Source organism: Equus asinus, chromosome 25 (genome assembly GCF_041296235.1).
Source record: "Equus asinus isolate D_3611 breed Donkey chromosome 25, EquAss-T2T_v2, whole genome shotgun sequence".
NCBI classification, from domain to species: Eukaryota; Metazoa; Chordata; class Mammalia; order Perissodactyla; family Equidae; genus Equus; species Equus asinus.
In genome coordinates this window covers 28793502-28812357 of record NC_091814.1, presented here as the reverse complement: position 1 = coordinate 28812357, position 18856 = coordinate 28793502, and the positions used below count along the sequence as shown (strand labels likewise).

The 18856-nt window shown below is 43.9% G+C and overlaps 1 protein-coding gene across 10 annotated transcripts in view; it reads left to right on the top strand.

Annotated features, from left to right (window-relative positions):
* Positions 1–18856, top strand: part of LOC106823687 (carboxyl-terminal PDZ ligand of neuronal nitric oxide synthase protein) — a 286226-nt gene that overhangs the window by 201331 nt on the left and 66039 nt on the right. For 6 of the 10 annotated variants that reach the window (XM_070497044.1, XM_070497042.1, XM_044757783.2 and 3 more), the window contains one exon: positions 3757–3830. In XM_070497044.1, coding sequence (XP_070353145.1) covers positions 3757–3830 — 74 coding nt within the window. The remainder of the gene's footprint in view (positions 1–3756; positions 3831–18856) is intronic. The other 4 variants (XM_070497043.1, XM_070497046.1, XM_044757786.2 and 1 more) reach the window with 1 other exon arrangement.

Sequence of the window (18856 nt, the reverse complement as noted above, 5' to 3'; positions counted from 1 at the left end):
CTGTTGTTAGCGCTAGTGCTCCCAGTGGTGCCGGTGAGGCCCTGCCCGAGCCTGGCCTTGAGGTTGATGGAGGCGGAAGAGCAGCCTCTCTCAGTCCTGCTGGTCCTCCTGGGCTGTGTGCAGTAAATACGCCTGCGAAGGGCACTCTTTCCCTAGAAGGCGCTCAGGGAGGTGCTGACAGCCTTAGGGAAGCGTCCCTCCTTCTTTCCTGTCCTCTCCCCCACCTCCTCCTTCCTGCTCCCATCTGGACTTGAAATGTCTTGGCATATCTTGGAGACCACAGCCAATTCAGGATAGCAGGTAACAAAACTGGAATTTTCCTCATGCAGCTACCAAGACTCCAAGCCCTTATTTTCAAGCATTTAAAAAAAACCTGACTTCAGGTATAACTTGGAGCTGTGTGTGTTTTCTGAAGACAGTTAAACTGAGTTTGACGGTAATTATCGCTCTGTAATACATCTCGTATCCTATGGTTGAAGCCAACTTTGATTTATAATCCCGTAAAGCTAGATTGTTAGTTTTTTTCCCCGTTTCCCTTCTCATGAAAAAATATTTTCCCTAAAATTTGTTCCATAGAATATTTTTACACAGAAAAGTGAAGAGGGGGTGGTTTGTTTGTGGTGTTTCCTTTTTTTCTCTAGGACGTTTGAAAAGTAGAGGAGATAGGAGAAAGGATTTCAGAACAAGAGAGAGAAGAAGGATGAAGTTGTTCTTGAGTTGACGCGTGGAGCCTCCCTCTGAGTTAAGCTGTTCATGATACTACATTGACTCTCAGTTGGACCAGAGTCCCCGCCCTGTCTGAAAATCAGGGAGTTTGGTTCCAGTCTCACTGGGCTATTAACTAGGGGGGCACCTTGCTCAAGACACTGCACTGCTCAGGGTCTTATTTGAAAGATGATGGGGTAGGAAGGGTATTGAGTGTGTGGGTAGGAAGAGTGGAGACCCTTTAGTTCCAAAGTTCTTGGATTATCATTCGGGCGGTGAGGAGATTGGGTTAAAAAGCTCCAACCATATTCGCCTTAGGTTCTTGAATAACTGAAACATTGGTGAGTCCCCTCTACCCCCCAACCCGTTGACTTATCATGATAATTTTCTGATCTCTTCTTAGATTTGATAGACTCATCCAAGGATTAGTCTGAGACTTTTAAAGGGACAGGGCTGGATTTTAATGGGATTTTCAGAAAAGGAAAATACTTGAAAAGTGGTTTCTGGGTATTGTCAGGATAGTCTATACGGATGCTGGTACCTCATTTAAAAGTAAAGTATTTTCTGCCTGCTGCGGACCCTTCTGTTGTTCATCCTCATTGAATTAACACAAGGGGCCCTGGGAGCCTGGTCTCTCCAACCTCCTATTCAGGTCTTCCGGAGAAAGAAAATAGTTGTTCTGTGTTATTTTGCCTCATTATTCTTTCCTTTTGATGAATGTATTAGTTACAGGAAGAGTCTTGCCCAGATCACCTCTGATAACGGAGGCTTATTTCCAGGCTGGGAGGAGACGTGGGCTGACAGGTGATGCTGCTGCTTCCTCAGCGGTGCCGTCAGTTGAGTGGAGAGATGCATGGCTGGTCACAAAAACCGCCTACCATTCCTGGGGCTCGGCCTAGGCTCAGTCTAGGACTTGATATTCTCCAAAGAGAGGTAGAATTTGATTGGGTAGAATTGGGTCTTTTCATCCTGGAGCTCAGCGATTGGGCAGATCTGTGCCAGCCCCTCTGGGGCACTTGACCTCCCACATGGACAGCCAGGTGCTGATCCTGAGCCCAGTCAGTCAAGGCCAGCTTAGCAAGGTTGGTGTCATCAGGTGCCCTCAGCATAAACCAAATCAACTACACTCAGAAAGAACCCTTTTCTAGTCTGCTTTCCTCAGAAAGGGGCCAGGGATGTGGCAGCTTCTCGGTTTCATGGCCTTTTTGGTGCCCTGAGTTACTTTCTCTGCTGTTAACTGTGAAAATCACAGCAAAGCAGCAAGGACTCTTATGAGCAGACTTTCCTCATAATAAGAAGATGGGAAAACTGAGGCTCAATTCCCCCAGGAGCAGAGCATCCTCCGCTGTTACCCCTCCAAGTGTTTCATTCATAGCAGCCATTTATTGACTAACACTGAGAGTGGGCCCTGGCCAGGGACAGTGGTAAATGGATCGTACTCAGTTGACTGTCTTTAGAGGGTCAGGGGACCTCCATCCCCACCCCCCTGTGCCAGGCCTGAGACTCCAGAGGAGGATGCTGTGTGGGAAAGAGATCCTCCTGTTGGGGGTTTCAGCTGAACCTTTCTTTGGTGTAGAACAGTGGCTCTCAACCCTAGGGTCTCATCAGAATCACCTGAAGTGTTTGTTAAAGCTGCAGGTTACCGGGCCTCACCTTAGACCGATTGTATGAGTGACTCCAAAGAGGTAGAGCCCTGGCATCTGGAGTTTAAAAAAATGTACAAACCAGACTTTCGTTTTTGGGAAGGTGGGATAGATGCATTTTCCCTATTCCTCCTGCTAATGTACAATTGAACAACCCTGGCCGTTATCTATAAAAGAAACATAAGATTCCGAGAGGTGGAAGAAGGCAGACTGGCTGGGGACCCAAGGAATCACGTAACTGTGAGTTCCCTGGGTGTTCTTTTCACCTCATATATCCCAGACTTGGAGCTGAAGGAGGCAGCAACCCAGATACGGCAGAGGGAGCGCTATAGATGTCCCAATGAAAGCCTGCTCTCTGTCAGGCCAGAGGAGGAGGACAGGGGAAGCCTAGCAAGGCAGAAAAATTATTGACAATAACCACTCTCTTCCAGCCAAACACACAGGAAAACTGGCCCCCACTCCCACCCAGGCCAGCACAGGCTGAGTGGGGAGCCTAGACTTCCCCCTTACCAGGCTCCTATAACAAGGTGCCCCACCGTCCCCACCGAGATGGGAGTTTCAGCCCTGCTGATAACGAGCACCCCACACCCCTATTCTCTCCTTCATGGCGAGATGAGTGTGTTTTTCCCCAGTTGTCCTGGACAGCACTGCCTCTGTGACAAGGCCAGTGAAGGTGAAGCAGGATTCTCTGTCCCTGCACCTGTGGGTGGGACCTGAGGGCATGTGGTAGCTGCTGATCCCATTGCTTCCCCAACACATTGGGGTGCTACTCACTTGATCGAGCATCTGGCGTCTCCAGTACTGCCCTTGAATTCTCTCTCTCCCCACCCTTCATTCCCATTCCTGTCTTCATCCCCAGCTGCTCAGGGGTCTCCTCTGTGTTCACAGTAGTTAGGTTCACAGCCAGAGTGAATATCCTCTTGTGGGTAACTGCAGATATACTAGTTAACTTGCCAGGCTTGTGTCCAGGCTTCCCCTACCTATTAAGGGAGAGAGGAAGGGGTCTGCATTTCTTGTGCATTTGACAGCATCATTCACAGCCTCTTTGCCCCCTTTTCCCTTTGTTCCTCTTGCTTCTCCTACTTCTCTGGAGTAATGTATAATCTGTTTGTTTCTTGGCGATTTCTCCGTGAAATCCTAATTTATTGTCGGCCTGTGGTCCCCTGAGGCTGCCTTGGCTCCTATCTACCCTCTGCTCCCTAGAGAGATACTCTCCTAAAGTGCTTGAAGGAAACTGATCAGACCAGACATGACATTTTCCACTTGTCCTTTTGGAGCAATCAACTCTAGGCCTCTTAGAGGGAACAAGTCAGACCGGGAGCAAAGGCATGTGTTTGCATAAGCATTAGTCACTCAACGTGTGCCCTGGTTCTGTAGCGGAGGACAAGCCTAACTTATTCATTTACAGCTTTTTTTATTGCAGAAAAAGGAGTGGACATGGGATGAGAGCAAGATGCTGGTGATGCAGGACCCTATCTACAGGTAAGAGTCCAGTGCCATGCTGGGGAGGGTCCCTGAGCCACAGGGCCCACCTGTCGTCTCCTGGAGCCATCTGTCGGGCTGGTGGATCGAGACATATTAAAATAAATTTCTACTACTTCTCTCTTCTGAGACGTGTTGTTTCTGTAGATGTAAGTATAAGAAGCAAATCTACTTTATCTTTAGGATTGAAAGGAAAATTCCTATGCTCAATTGCACTAAGGGAACTATGAAGGATTTCTGCTTGGAGTTTAATCCAAATCTTTCAGTTGTAATTTGAAACCTTTTCATTTTGTGTTAGTTTTGTCTTAACTGAAATTTCATAGTTGCTATATGTTGGTCAGAGAGAGAGAGAGCTGGGTTTTTCCATCACCCTATGCTTATGATTTCCCACGGTTGTTGTCTGTTCCACCTTTCTGCCCCTTCAGAAATTGAGTGTGGTAAAGGGTTTGTGATCATCTGGGAAAGGAGAAAGTCACCAATAGAAGCCCCAGAAACTGTTTTCACAATGAGACTGGTATGATTCCTGTAGAGATTAGATGACCTCCATCCATGTGCCAGAGAAATGCCCCATAGCTTGGGCCATACAGAAGGCCAGGGCCCTCCTGGGACCCATGGCAGGACTTTGAGTCACTGGCGTCATTCTTCTGTCCTGCATCTCTGCTGATCAAGCCCTACCCTACCCCCTTCCTGTTTTCTTCAATGGGAGAATGGGTGTCGCCTATGCTTTTGGGATTTGGGGAACTGAGATTTAAGTTTTGATTTTGTCTCCTCTCACATTACTTGCCTTGGGTGACAAAATGGATCAGGGCTGGGACTTAACTGAGCAGCTGGCAGCATGGTGGCCCTACCTTCTAGTCAAAGAGGAGATGCCTTTGAAATGGAATTTCCATTCATTCAAACAAATACACATAGTAACATACTCATGGCCAGGTATGTGCTAGGGAATTTAGTAGATGACTAAAATGAGTTAGTCATGGTCCCTTGTTCTCAGGGAGTTTTTGTCTAGTAGGGAAATGGAGTCCTAGAAAAATCACTGTGGTACAAGACAGTGTGTCTGACAAAAGGAATTTCTTCCTCTGTGTTCCTGTTGAACTTTTTAATCTTGGTTGAAATTGTTGTTATAGTGTATTACCATTACTTTAAAAAAAAGTCAGTTTTTTTGTCACTAGACTCTGACGCTCTTGAGGGGAAGAAGTATGCCCAACTCACTTGTATTTCTAGTGCCGAGCCTGTGTCTGGCTATATGAGGCATTTAATAAATGTGTGATGGGTGGATGGATAAATGTATTGAATTAATATCTGAAAATTAACGTAAGTGTTATGGTGACTCACAGGAGGGAATCATCACTTTCTACTTGAGTGATAAGGAAAGGCTTCAGGAAGCAGATTGCATCAGAACTGAGCTTGAAGGATGTGACTGGACCAACCCTTATCATTTGCATGTAGTAAAATTAAGAGTTTTTAGCCCCGTGGCTGAATGGTTAAGTTCCTGTACTCTGATGCAGCAGCCCAGGGTTTTGCCGGTTTGGATCCTGGGTGTGGACCTAGCACCGCTCGTCAACATGCTGAGGCGGCGTCCCACATGCCACAACTAGAAGGACTCACAACTAAAATATACAACTATGTACCGGGGGGCTTTGGGGAGAAGAAAAAGAAAAACAAAAGAGTTTCTCAGTTTTCTGGTTTTGTTTTTTACAGTGGCATCACATATGTACAAAAGCGACCTCTGGTTATGAATCTGAATCTGACCTTTTCCTGGTGGAAAGGAAGGACTTTCTCCCAAGTTTTAACATATACCAAGCAAGCTGTTGATTTTATTTATTTTTCTATAACAGCTCTATTGAGGCATAATTGACGTACAAAAGTAGACCATATTTAAAGTGAGTAATTTGGTAAGTTTTGACATATGTATACACTTCTAAAACCATCACCTCAATCAAGATGATGAGCAGATGTCACCCCTGAAAGTTTCCCTGTGCCCAGCTGTAGTCTTTTCCTCACATCGCCCTGCTCCGTCTCCCTCCCTCATGCCTCCCACAGCCCCAGGCAACTACTGATCTCCCTTCTCTTATTATTGATGAGTTTCTGCTTTCTTGAATTTTGTAGAAATAGAATCATACAGTATAACGTTTTTTTTGGCCTGGCTTCTTTCGTTCAGCGTAATTCTTTTAAGATTCATTCCTTGGCATTGCGTGTATCAATAGCTTATTTCTTTTTGTTCCTGAATAGTATTCCATTGTATGAGTATAACAATTTGAATAGCCATTCCCAGGTTGATGTACATTTTGGTGGTTTCCAGTTTTTGGATATTACAATGAAAGCTTCGAAGTCATTTCCACGTCTTTGTATGGACATGAGCTTTCATTTTTCTTTGGTAAATATCCAGGAGTAGGATGACTGACTATATGGTAGGTGTATGTTTAACTTTTTACAAAACTGCCAAACTGTTTTCCAAAGTGGTTGTACCACTACTAGTGTTTGAGAGTTCCAGTTCCTTTACATCTTTGCCAACATCTAGTATCATCAGTCTTTTTAATTTTAGCCCTTCAAAAAGGTATGTAGCCAGCCCTGGTGGTCTAGTGGTTAAGCTAGACCACCACTGCCGAGGCCCGGGTTTATTTCCTTGTAGGAGACAGTCCTGTCGGTTGTCATACTGTGGCAGCTGCTTGTTGCTCTGATGCTGAAAGCTATGCCACCTGTACTTTAAATAGCAGCAGGATCACCCATGGTGGACAGGTTTCAGCAGAGTTTCCAGACTAAGATGGACTAGGAAGAAGGACCAGGCCACCCACTTCCGAAAAAATCGTTTATGAAAACTGTATGAATAGCAGTGGTACACTGTTTGATATAGTGCTGGAAGATGAGAAGATGGTGCAAAAAGACCGGGCAGGGTTCTGCCCTGCTGTATGCAGGGTCACTAGGAGTCAGAGTTGACTCCATGACACTAACAACAAAATAGATGTATGTTAGTATCTCGTTGTGGTTTTAATTTGCATTTTCCTAATAACTAACTAATGATGTTGAGCATTCTTTTCATCTTATATGCCATTTGTACATCTTTTGTGAAGTTTCTGTTCAAATCTGTAGCCCATTTTTAATTGGGCTGTTTTGTTTTCTTATTGAATTTTGAGAGTTCTTTATATATTTTGGATACATGTCCTTTATCAGGTATATGTTTTGCAAATATTTTCTCCATGTCTGGCTTGTCTTTTTTCTTAATGTCTTTGGAAGAGCAGAAGTTTTAAATTTTGATGAAGTCCAAATTACCGTTTTTTTAATTTTATGGATTGTGCTTTTGGTGTCATATCTAAGAAATCTTTGCCTAACTCAAGGTCACAAAGATTTTCTTCTTGTTCACTTCTGGAAGTGTCATAGTTTTAGGCTTCACATTTAGGTGTAAGATCTATTTTGATTCAATTTTTTATGTGATAAGAGGGATAGCTCAAAGTTCTTTTTTTTTGCACATGAATCTTGAAAAGACTGTTCTCTCTCCGCTGAAGAACCTTTGCACCTTTGTCAAAAATCTGTTATCCATATCTGTATGATCTATTTCAGGACTCTTTATTCTGTCCCATTCGTCACTGTCTATCTTGACACTGGTACCACAGTGTCTTGATTACTGTAGCTTAATAATAATTCTTGAAATCAGGCAGTCTTAGTCTTCCAACTTTGTTTTTCTTTTTCAGAGATTTCTTTCAATTGGTATCAGTATGCGATATCTTTTTTCATTCATTCACTTTTAAGAAGAGGTATGGTTTTCTTTTTTCTTTTTTCCTGTAAGGAAGATTGTCACTTAGCTAATGTCTATGCTAATCTTCCTCTACTTTATGTGGGATGCTGCCATAGCATGGCTTGATAAGCAGTGCTAGGTCTGCGCCCATGAACCCCAGGCTGCTGAAGCAGAGCACGCAAACTTAACCACTATGCCACTGGGCCGGCCCCAGGATATGGTTTCTAACGGCGGGGGGAGGTTGGGCATCAAAGAGATTTTAAATTCTAAAGTGAATTTTTCTTTGGGCAACTCCCTCTACCCCCAAAATAACCCCACACAGCAGGCTTTCTGGCTGTAGATGTCTTGCAGATATCTTCTTAATCTCTGAAGATTCAGCAAGCTGCATTTATCAACAAAGGGAATAAGTTTAGCCAGTGTTGCTCCAGTCTCCCTGGTACTACTTCTTTTCTCATGGATTAAATTTGGTCTGTGTGTGTGTGAATTTGTATATCTACATGCTATGGGTAGATGAAAGAGGACTTTTTTCTGAACTGTGTGTGTCCTCTTCTATCATCAATAAGAACGTTTATCATCATGATAATATGGTAACATTTACAAATGGGTACAATTATTTTTCTGCCCTTAAGGGACCACTCAGTTTGATTCGGTAGCGCTGCTGAAGAATCCCATTGCCTGTGGCTTGTATGAAACACTGGATTACTGCAGCGGTCACTTTAGGGAAACTCCTTTATGGGAAAATACTCTCTTCTTACTCAAAAGAAATGCCTTTACTGCATCAGTAATGAGGTTTTTAGTTTTTATTAGGACAGATTTTAAATTTAAATCTTCTGCATCTCTCACATAGAATAACAGAATCATCGTTGCTTTTTAAAATTGTGGTGAAATATATATAAAATAAAATTTACTGTTCTAACTATTTTTAAGTGTACAGATCAGTGGCATTAATTACATTCACAGTGCTGTGCAACCATTGCCATTATCTGTTTCCAAAACTTTGACATCACTCTAGACAGGTAACTGTGTGCAGTAAGCAGACTCCTTCTTCCCCTCCCTGAGCCTTCGGTAACCTCTAAAATCATGAAATTTTAAGAGGTGAAAAGCCCCATGGTGAACATCTCATCCAGTTTCCCCTCCATTACAGGATGCTTCTGTCTCTCTGAAAGGATTTGCTATTACAGAGTTCTTCACTAAGTGAAGACAAATATGCAATTTTTGTCCATTTATCCTAACTCTCTTCTCTGGAGCGACAAATATGTAGATCTTATTTCTCTCAAGTTCCTGAAGCAATTCTTCGTTATATTTTTTCTAGATTTCCTAATTTCAGAACACAATGTTTCCTCTTAAAATATGTTAGAATTTAACACAGTATCCCAGATGCTATCTTATCAGTGTAAAATATAGAAACACAATTTTACCCTCGCAACATAGAGTTTTGCGTTCATCTTTTTAAGAATTAGATCATGCTACAGTTTGCTATTTGTTTAATAAACTGTGTTAGGTCCTAAGTCATGGTGGGTTTATTATCTAGAATCCTTAAGATATTCACAGCAATTGCTTTTCATCTAGATATTTTACTCATTCCTTATTTTTCTGGTTTTATTTTTTAGCCTAAATACAGGACTTTACGTATGTCAATGTTAAATTAGATATTATTCATTTGAGCCTACTATTCAGAGGTTTTGAATTCTTGTGAATCAGGGTTCAATCAGGGAAGGAGGCAACTATGAATGTTAATGGCATAAGAAATTTCTTATAGGATTTAGACCTATACAATTGTGGTAGAAGTTGGGATGTACAAGGTTCAAAATAGATCAGAAAAGTCATTAGTCAACCCTGGTGTGGGCCGTAAGTCAGAGTTTGCAGGATGATGGGTGCATCCGCATCCACATTTGCAGGATAGTAGGAGCTGCAGAGGGGATGGGCGCAGATGTCTATGGAAGGCTGTTGACTCTTCATGGCTGCTGCCTTTGTGTGTGCATGGAAACTTCTGATCATAGGCCTGGGTTTGCTGCCCCTCAGCAGGACTGACAGTTATGGAGAACCGGATACGGAGCACAGAAGAGAAAGGACAAATTGCAACTCACTGGCCCTTCCTTGTCCATCCCTTCCCGCCTCTAACCAATGCTGACCTTCGGAGCATAATAGCTGCTGCTTCATTCCCACCTCCCAAATCTCCCACAGATTTCTCTTGTGAGCAGTCCGAAACTGCACCCCTCCAGGGAAGGGAATGCTGGGATACATAGTCCTAGCGTAGCTGAGTTGACCTCGGTGAAACCATCACACTAGGTTCTAGTAGGCTAGCTGTCCCTCTTAGTTTTCTGTTAAGTGGAACTTCAATAAGAATATTTTCATCCAAGTCACTGATGAAGCTATTTAATAGAACAGGGCTAGGCCTAGAAAATGATGACTTCATGTTTTTACTTTTCCTTATTTTGGATTTTACTTCTTTAGCTGACATGCTTATTTTTCCCTTTCTGATTTAAAGGGCATGCTTATATTTAAAAAAAAAAGGTTGACTAGCACTGGAGTAGCTATGCCATTATAGAAGACACTGTGCTCTTGAACTTCGGTTTCCCTGCCTTGGTGTCTTCTACCTTAGTCTTATTGGGAGCTGATGGAATTAACGCATTTGACTAAATCAGCCCCTAGGAGATTTATGTTCCTTTTACTGGAGATCAGACTGACAGACAAACAAAAATCCTTTTTTTTAACCAGAAGGTGTAAATTAATCGACCTGAAATCTTCAGGAGCCAGACTGGAAGTAATTCTCCAGCCTTGAGTATAAATGGTCAGACCAGGTAAAGTCCTCATAGGGTTTCCAGCCAGGCCCCAGAAATGTCATTAATTAATGTCCAAGCAGCTGGTGAGATGATTAGAAATTAGGGAAAGTGCGTTCCGGTTTTGGCCCTCCGCATTGAGCCACACTGATTTTGATCAAGTCAGAGAGAAATTGTTCGGGGCTACCAGGGGAAGGGAGGAAAGGATGCATGGAGAGCTGATGTGTATTGTTGTTCTTTGTGTTGGACACTGAGGAAACAGTGGTTGAACAGTCTGGGTCCAATTGGGAGACAGAACTCACACTATAATTTAACAGGAGATTATAAAGAACTACTAAGCTGTAACAAAACAGTACCTTTAAGATATAAAGAGTGCTTTTAAGAGTCTTCTAGGACTGCAGGAGAGTACACAAGGAAGGCCGAAGTTGGAGGAGGGACCCCTCCGCAGGCTGGGGTTCAGATCTCGCTGTGGAAGGTGTGTTGCAGCCACTGGATGGCATAGAAGCTCACTGGGTTGCCTAGTTCAGAGCTGCTCCTCAGATGCAGGGCAAATAGGAAGCGACCCTCATGGGCCAGGCACAGGAGAACTGCAGCTGGCGGGTGGGCACACAGAGGGAGTTGGGGCATCACTGTGGATGGCAGGCCTGGAACACTCAGAATCTTTTGGGGGAGGGCTGTGGGAACGTGATCACCAGGCCAGGCTGGGAATGCAAGGTCTCTGAGGGACTGTGTATTCTAGGTACATGGCTGGGACAGAGCGCCACTGGATGTCCTGATACCCACACTGCTGATCCACTGCAGCAGCCACAACCAGCAAGAAAATCCCTTTCCTCTTGCAATGTCCTTCCATTATACAAAGAAGTTGGAACAACCTCTTATTGTAAAGGAGACATACTTAAAGGAATTCTGTCCATTATCACAAAGCATGTATTGAAAGGGCGAGAAATTGGTCATCAGTGGAAGTGGTAAGCAAGCCGTAGTCCCTCCCCTCCAAGAATCTATAGTCAGATGAGACTTGGCATGTGTTACCGCAATCCTGACGCCAACCCCATGCGGTAGACTCTGTCATTCCCATTCTGAAGATGAAGACATTGAGCTGCAGAAATGGTAGATAACTTTTCTGTGATCACATAACAAGTAAACAAGTGGAGAACTGTCTGGCTCCCATATTGTTGTCCTTTCTATTTCACCACTCTGCTCAGTGTTATCCACCTTTCAAGACAAACTCATTTGTTTGCCTTCATATTTAGTTTTAAATCATTTCAAAATGATATATCAAAATGCAGGACATTTTGAGGGACTCACAAAACTGGGTTTTAAGGTGAATGACATGTTTTCTCTCTTGGGGATTAATAAACCTATTCTGTGCTATTTGGGGAAATCAATGACCCTGTGCAGTGTGTTTCACTTAGTTAGCAACCAAGAGTTTAAATAGATCAAGCCAGACAAAGTTAAAGAAAGATGAGTATCCTCAGGTTCAGAAAGCACATCAAATTACAAGCAAGGTAAATAAAAAGAAATTGGTTCTTAAACTCTAGACTCATAGTAATAAAACTACAGAATGTCGGAGACAAAGATTTTCAAACAATCTGGAGGGGAAAAATATGTTGCCTACGAAGGAACACAATTAGGCTCATAGTGCAATTGGAAAGCAGAAGAAATTATCTTGAAGAATGTGGTGAGTCAAGTTAAGTACTGAAGCTTAGAATGGACTCTAATACCTTCTTCTTATGCAAGTAAGATAGAAAAAATCGTAGGCAGCATTTCTAAAGACTTGGAAATAAATGAAAAGGGCATCCATTCTGAAGGAGAATGAGTAGTTCAGATCAAGGAGAAGAAAGGCAGAAGAAAGGCTGTTGTTTATGAGATGGAATATATAGTGACTCCCGCAGAGCAGTGTCATTAGGGAGGTGGAGGCAGAGTCCACTAGTCACTTGGTATGAAAGGAGAACCATGGTACGGCGAATTGGAACTTGGCAGTGGGATCAAACAATCAGGGGTTTTAAAAAGAGGAGATAGTCATGCCTTTATAAAGGGAGAAGGGAAAGTCCCACGGGGATTAAGATAGAAGGTTTTTAAAATGTGTTTAATTTTTAAGCATTATTGTTTTTGAAATGGAATTAGATACTCTCCTAACCTAAGATATGTAGATAGAATCACATAATTAGGAGAAAAGACAGAATGTATCCTAATTAGTTGCTCACTTGTTTTTTAGAGCCAAAAAAGCTCTCTCAGGATTCTTAACCATGTCTCTCTAAAATCCACGCTTCCCCTCCAAAATCAGGTAGAGACCTCCCGGATAGAGATGGTCCTACTCCATAACCTCCCTTCCTTCAAACTTCCACATACCCACATCCCCAACTCCAACCCTGGCATGCGTTCCCTTCAGTTCACTGTCACTAGATTTGGAAGGGGACTGAGGTACCAAGGGTCCTGAAACATCAGAGAAGGATGAGCAGACCTGGAGCTGAAGCTACGTCTTTGCTTTTGATGCACAAGTGTCTCATTTGCTCTCTCTGATTTACAAGGGGTGGGGTGACTGTCTGCATCTTCCCGTATTGTTTCTGTAAGGATGAATGTCTTCTCCAGCCTCCCATTGTGTGAGGTTCTTGAGGGACCCCTGCTACAGTGGGAAGACTGATAACCAGGAATCTAGAGGCAGCCCAGCCTATAGATCTCTCTTTAACTTCTCATTTAATTTCTGGGCCAGCCTATCTGAAGGATATGATTGTCCATCACTCTAGTCGTGAGTAATGTTTCATGTAGAATTGATGTTTTTTATTCTCTCCAGCTTCAAAACCTTTCATACACAGTGCCTTTTCATACGTATACTTGAGTAGGAATTACTCATCCAATTTTATGCATGGAGAAACTTATGAACTAAGAAGGGGAAGGAAATATCATTCATGCTCTCTGGCTTTAGTTAGTTCCTCAGGGCTGCTCTGTAATCCTTATTTGCCCCTGGTAGAAATTGCATTCACTAATGTACCAAGCCCTTTTCATCCTCTTCGACCTGTCAACTCTGTACATCCTTGCTGTCCTTGGATGACCCCCGTTGTCTGTGAGGTTCCTCAGCTTTCTTTCGCCCCTTCAGCAAATCTTCGTGTCATTGCCTGCGTCACTCTGTGCCCTGCTCTCTGTGTTCTGGACCCATTTTCACTTGTTTCTTCAGCATCATGAGCCGTTACCTATCCTTCCCTCAGTCACTCGATCTGTCGCTTTCCGTGGATGGTTCCTCTCCGGTTCAGCTCTCTCCTATCCTGAAACAGCCTCCCTCCACCCTTCTAACCCCACTCAAGAGCACATCTCTGCCAGCTCTTGGCTCCCTCCCACAGCTCTGGGTATGTCTTTGCCAGTGCCCACCCCTCTGCGGTTCCGTGTGGTCTGACTTTGATTAAAGAAGAGAAGTGTCTCAGAAATGGCTCCCACCATGTGTGTTGGGCATGCTCTCTGCATCTGCAGGTACGCCAGCGTTTCCTAGGTTCTTCTGCAGCACCGCCCCTCCCACTTCTCTTGTTTCTCCTCTTATTTCAGGTTTTTCTGCCTCCCATTCTCTTGTTTGCTTTCAACCCCACATACTTATATGCATTCTTTATCTTTCCTTTTGAAAAGCAAGTTGTGCACTTTCATCTGTATACCTCTTTATAGGCTGACAAAGTCCCTTGTGCTTAGGAAGTCTCAGTGAACACCTGCGATGGACTGTGGGTCTCCATCAGGGAACTGCTGACCCACAATTCATTCGAGGCCTCAAGGCTCTATGTCACACGCACATGTTAGCACACATGTCCAAGACCTTTCTTGTCCTCTCTCCTTCCTCCTTCTCTTTCATCTCTTCTGCTCAAGATTCATCGTATGCCCCTGTGTAGAAAGCACCAGGAATGCAAAGACAGATAAGGTGTAGCCCATCTCCTCAAGGCCCTGAGCGTGACTCCTACTTTCTATGATTATTTTCAGATAAGTGTTCAGGGGAATATGATTGAAGCATAAGTTTTGAAATGACCAAATAATACATGCTTGTTACTAAAGTAGTGAAGAAGTTTTATAAGGGAAAAAGTCAAATGCTCTTCTTTCAACACCTGTTCCTTCTAGTACTACTCTGTATGCAAATATACAGACACTCAGATGTTTCTTCAAAAGCCAATATTATTCTACGTTTAGTTCTACAGTTAGCCTGTTTTTCTCTCACTAATATATCAAGGACTTCCTTCCACATCCGTACTTCCAGACTTCCCATGAAGGCTGTAACACTGAGAGCTCCGAGGGGAAAGTGGTGTTTTAGGAAAACCAGTGTGGCCTGTAATGCAGCGTGCCCCCTAAGTGAAGAGAGTCGTGTCAGCAAGATGTACAAGAGAGGGATTGCCCAGTAATCTGAGGATAATGGGAACACTGGCCAAAAGGGGTGACAGCAATAGAAAGCATGGAAAGGGATCAGTCTGTGAGCTGTTTTAAGCTTGGATCATTCAGACTAGTGACAGTCTGAACATAGAGAGTAAATGAGGCGGAATCATCTTATCTGAGGAGGTGGGGGCAGGGAGAGAAACCCCCCAGTGACCTCAGCTTGAAACTTTGGTGGTTTTTGCCCCTTCTGGGGCTTCCTGCCTCCAGTGGATCCCACTTAATTATTAAATTCAATGACATCAAAAGAATGGAAATTTTTGTCTTGGTGACTCTAAGTATGAGCTCACAAAAGGCAGCGACCATGCTTGCTTTGTCGGCTCCTGTATTCCTAGTGTCTGGAAGGATCCTTCACATAGTAGGTGCTCAATAAATACTGCACAACAAAGCTAGAACAGGCTTGATCCACTTGTTTGCTGCGCTATGGTGTTCATTTCAAAAAGGCTGTTAAGTTTCCTTATCCTTCTGGTGGCTGAAAGCACAACCCAGATGAGGCCTGAAGCTGGCCAGAGAGTGAGTAAATGGAAACAGGAGCAAATGGAAGACAGAGCCCCCAGAACAATGGAAGTTAAACTTCTGGCCAAGTCTCTCTGTGCTGGGTCTTAGAGGGCATCTTCTACACTAATAATGATGGAAAATCCAATTAGGCCAAGTTTAAAAAACTTGACATAATTAAACACTGTCTACCAGGGAGGAAATTACCCTGTGGAGGAAGAACCAAGGGAACAGAGAAACCAAGCCTGGTCCCAGTTCTACTAAATGACTGCTGGTTTCTAATTTCATTGCTCTGTGCTTCATTTTCTCCTTCTTCAGTGCATAAAGGAATTGATAGAGAATTTGTGCAAAGCATTCAAGAGTCTCAGATGGGGAAGTGTGTCCAAAATAAAACCAACACTCCCTCACCTCCTCCCCCGGCTCCCTGGGAGGCACTGGCCTTGGGTGTCCATCAGATGGTCTTGACGTTTTATGGGACACAAATACCTTTGAGAAGCTGGTGAAACTGGATTCTCTCCTGAGAACAATTCACTCTTGTACATACTTGAAAATTTTGAATTTTAGCACAATTCATGGACACTATAGTTCTGAGGTTCATCAATTCAGAGGTAAGATGCCCCTGGTGCCAGTAAGCATTGTAAGCCATCTTTGAGTATTTTGCATCTCAAGCCAGGAAGGTTTGGGGCAGAGCCCGAGCTGGAGCCAGAGGCCACGAGCAGCGCCCACACTCAAATCTGGGAGCCCATGTGCTGCTTTTGATTTGCTCCTGAGGCAAGGGGGAAACAGATGTTAAGAAGGAAAAGCACAGAGAGTGACATCAGCATCATGGTGGAGTGAGCTCTTCCCTTGGACTCTCCCCTCTAAAATATAGCCAAAAGGACATTCACACACCAGCAGAAGACATACACACAACACAAAAGACATCTGAGAGACCCACACAGCCATATGTCTGAAGGTGGTGGTGGGACTGGAGCCTCTGGAGGAAGAGGAGGCTGATCAGCAGGAGCTCCACAGAGAGAGAGGGGCCGGCTGGGGAAGGTGTGCAGCTGAGAGGCGCCTCATTCCCACCTGGCACTCCATCCAGCCCATGATCACCAGAGCACGGCACAGAGAGAGAGTGTCTGGCTGGGGAAGGTCCACAGCTGAGGAGAGGTGCCCTGTCCCTACCCAGTGCTCCAGCCCCATGATGGCCTGGAGCATGGTGCAGAGAGAGAGGGGCCAGCTGGGGGGTGTGCAGGTGAGGAGAGGTGCCCCATCCTTGCCCAGCACCCCAGCCCCAGGATCACCCAGAACATGGCACAGAGAGAGAAGCGGCAGCTGGTGGAGCCCTGTGAGCGCCTAGAGCATCACACCGAGAGAGAGGCAGTGGTTGGTGGAGGCATGCAGCTGTAAGAAAGTGCCCCTTCCCCTGCCTGGCACTCCAGTCCTGCCATTGCCCAGAGCTCCTCACAGAGAGAGAAGTGGAGGCTCAGGGAAGCACAGATGAAGGAGAGTACCCCACCCCCTGCCCAGTGCTCCAGATCTGCCATTGACTGGAGTATCACACAGTAAGAAGAGCAATCAGTGGCCCAAGCTGAGGAGTCCCTGATTGTGCTGGGCCCAGAATACACAGCGCCTAATCCTCACCCAGTGGAGGCACGTGGCAGCTGTGACCAGATAATAACACCATGCACAGGCAAAAATCCACACCATCAAGCAGTATGAGAAAGTATATTAAATCTCCAAACCAGAAGGAAAATGACAAGTACCCAGAAACTAACCCTGAAGACACAGAAATCCATAACATAATTGAATGACAATTCAAAATAGCTATCATTAAAAAACTGAATGAGTTACAAGAAAACACAGAAAGACAAGTTAATGAATTCAGGAGCTTCTTCACACAAAAGAGATTGAAACTATAAAGAAGAACCAATCAGAATTTTTAGAGATGAAAAACACAATGGATGAGATTAAAAAAAATCTAGACTCCCTAAACAACAAAACTGACAACATAGAAGGCCAAATTAGCAATTTAGAGGACAATACTACAGAAATACTTCAGAGGCAGGAGAAGAGAGAACTAAGACTAAAAAGAAATGAAGAAGCTCTCAGAGAAATATCTGACTCAATTAGGAAATGCGACATAAGGATTATATGTATTCCAGAGGCGGGAGAGAAGGAGAATGGAGCAGAAAGCTTGTTCAAAGAAATAATGGCAGAGAATTTCCCAAACCTGGGGAAGGAGATGGAAATCCATGTGAAAAAGGCTACCAGAACTCCCAACTACGTCAATGTAAAAAGACTTTACTGTAAGGCATATAGTAGTAAAGCTGGCAAAAGTCAATGACAAATAAAAACTACTAAGGGCAGCAAGGCAGAAGAAAATAACTTACAAAGGAACCCCTATCAAGCCAGGAATGTTTATTATTGGCTGTCCTACTGTAGAAGGAGGAAAAAAAATTGTTTGAATGATTAATGGAGCTTATTAGCCCAAGAGGCATTTGTATCTGGGTAGAGGAGTCTTCATATTCAAAACAAAAAATCTTGTATCGGTGGATTTCAGCTCACGTAAGGGGAAAGGATTTACATAGAAGGAGCCCTTATGTTACCTGGGTGTCCCTGGATTCACATGGATCTGGTGAAGTTGGCAATAGGGTCTGTGTTTGTATGTAAGAACCATGTAATGGACCAGGAGAAGAGCCATTGTGTGACCAACCTTAACCCCAAAGGCAAAAAAACGAGACAGTGCTCTTAACCTGGAGCTGATAGCCTCTGTCTGACAAGCCCTTAATGTTAATAGGTAGTCTCTAGGATTGTAATAGGATGTCATAGCCCATCCCACAGTGGCAGCTTGGGCCTTTTGCACTACACACCAGTCCAGACGCTGTGTTGCATTGCTCTGTCCTCCAACCTAGCTGGGTAAGCCCTCTGGGCTCCTTCTTGTGTCTTGGCATAGTTAGGAGGAAGAGAGGTGATGTCCCACCCCTAAGGTATATCCAGTTGTGAGCCGGGGCTTCCTTTCTGGTAGCACAGACCTCAGACTATAGAAGTAAGGATGGCTGGGAGGTCCAGAGGGTTATGCACAGAATTCAGGAAGCATGAGATGAGAAAAGCTAAATTGTCTGCAAGTCCCCACACCCTTTATCAGGAGACCCTGAGACACAGCTGTTGAGGAGTTACAGCCTTTCCCAGTTGCTGGCAGCAGTCATGATCAAACCACAATTAATCGAGGAATTTCTGCCTGTCAAATTCTCATTCATCTTTCAAGATTTATTTTAAATACCATGTCCACCAGGAATTCTTTCCTGATTTCATCCCCAGTTCCACAGTGGGGATCTAATTTCTGTTTCTCTTTTGGACCCTAAGGCTGTACAGCCCTTAAGTTCATCCCTTGTATTAGAGTTGTTTATCTGTCTTATATTCTTTAGTAGGAGCTACATTTCATTCATCTTTATGTCTGTTTGACAGCTGTCTTGCACATAATTGTCCTCAATGCATATTTGTTAATAGAATTCTTCTTAAATCTTTGCAAAATTCCCAGGAAGTGAGTACACTCATTCTATAGACTTTTATCTGGAATTGAACGGATGGATGGATCAATGAACCAACCAACTTGCACACATTTTTTGAGCCCTGAATGTGAC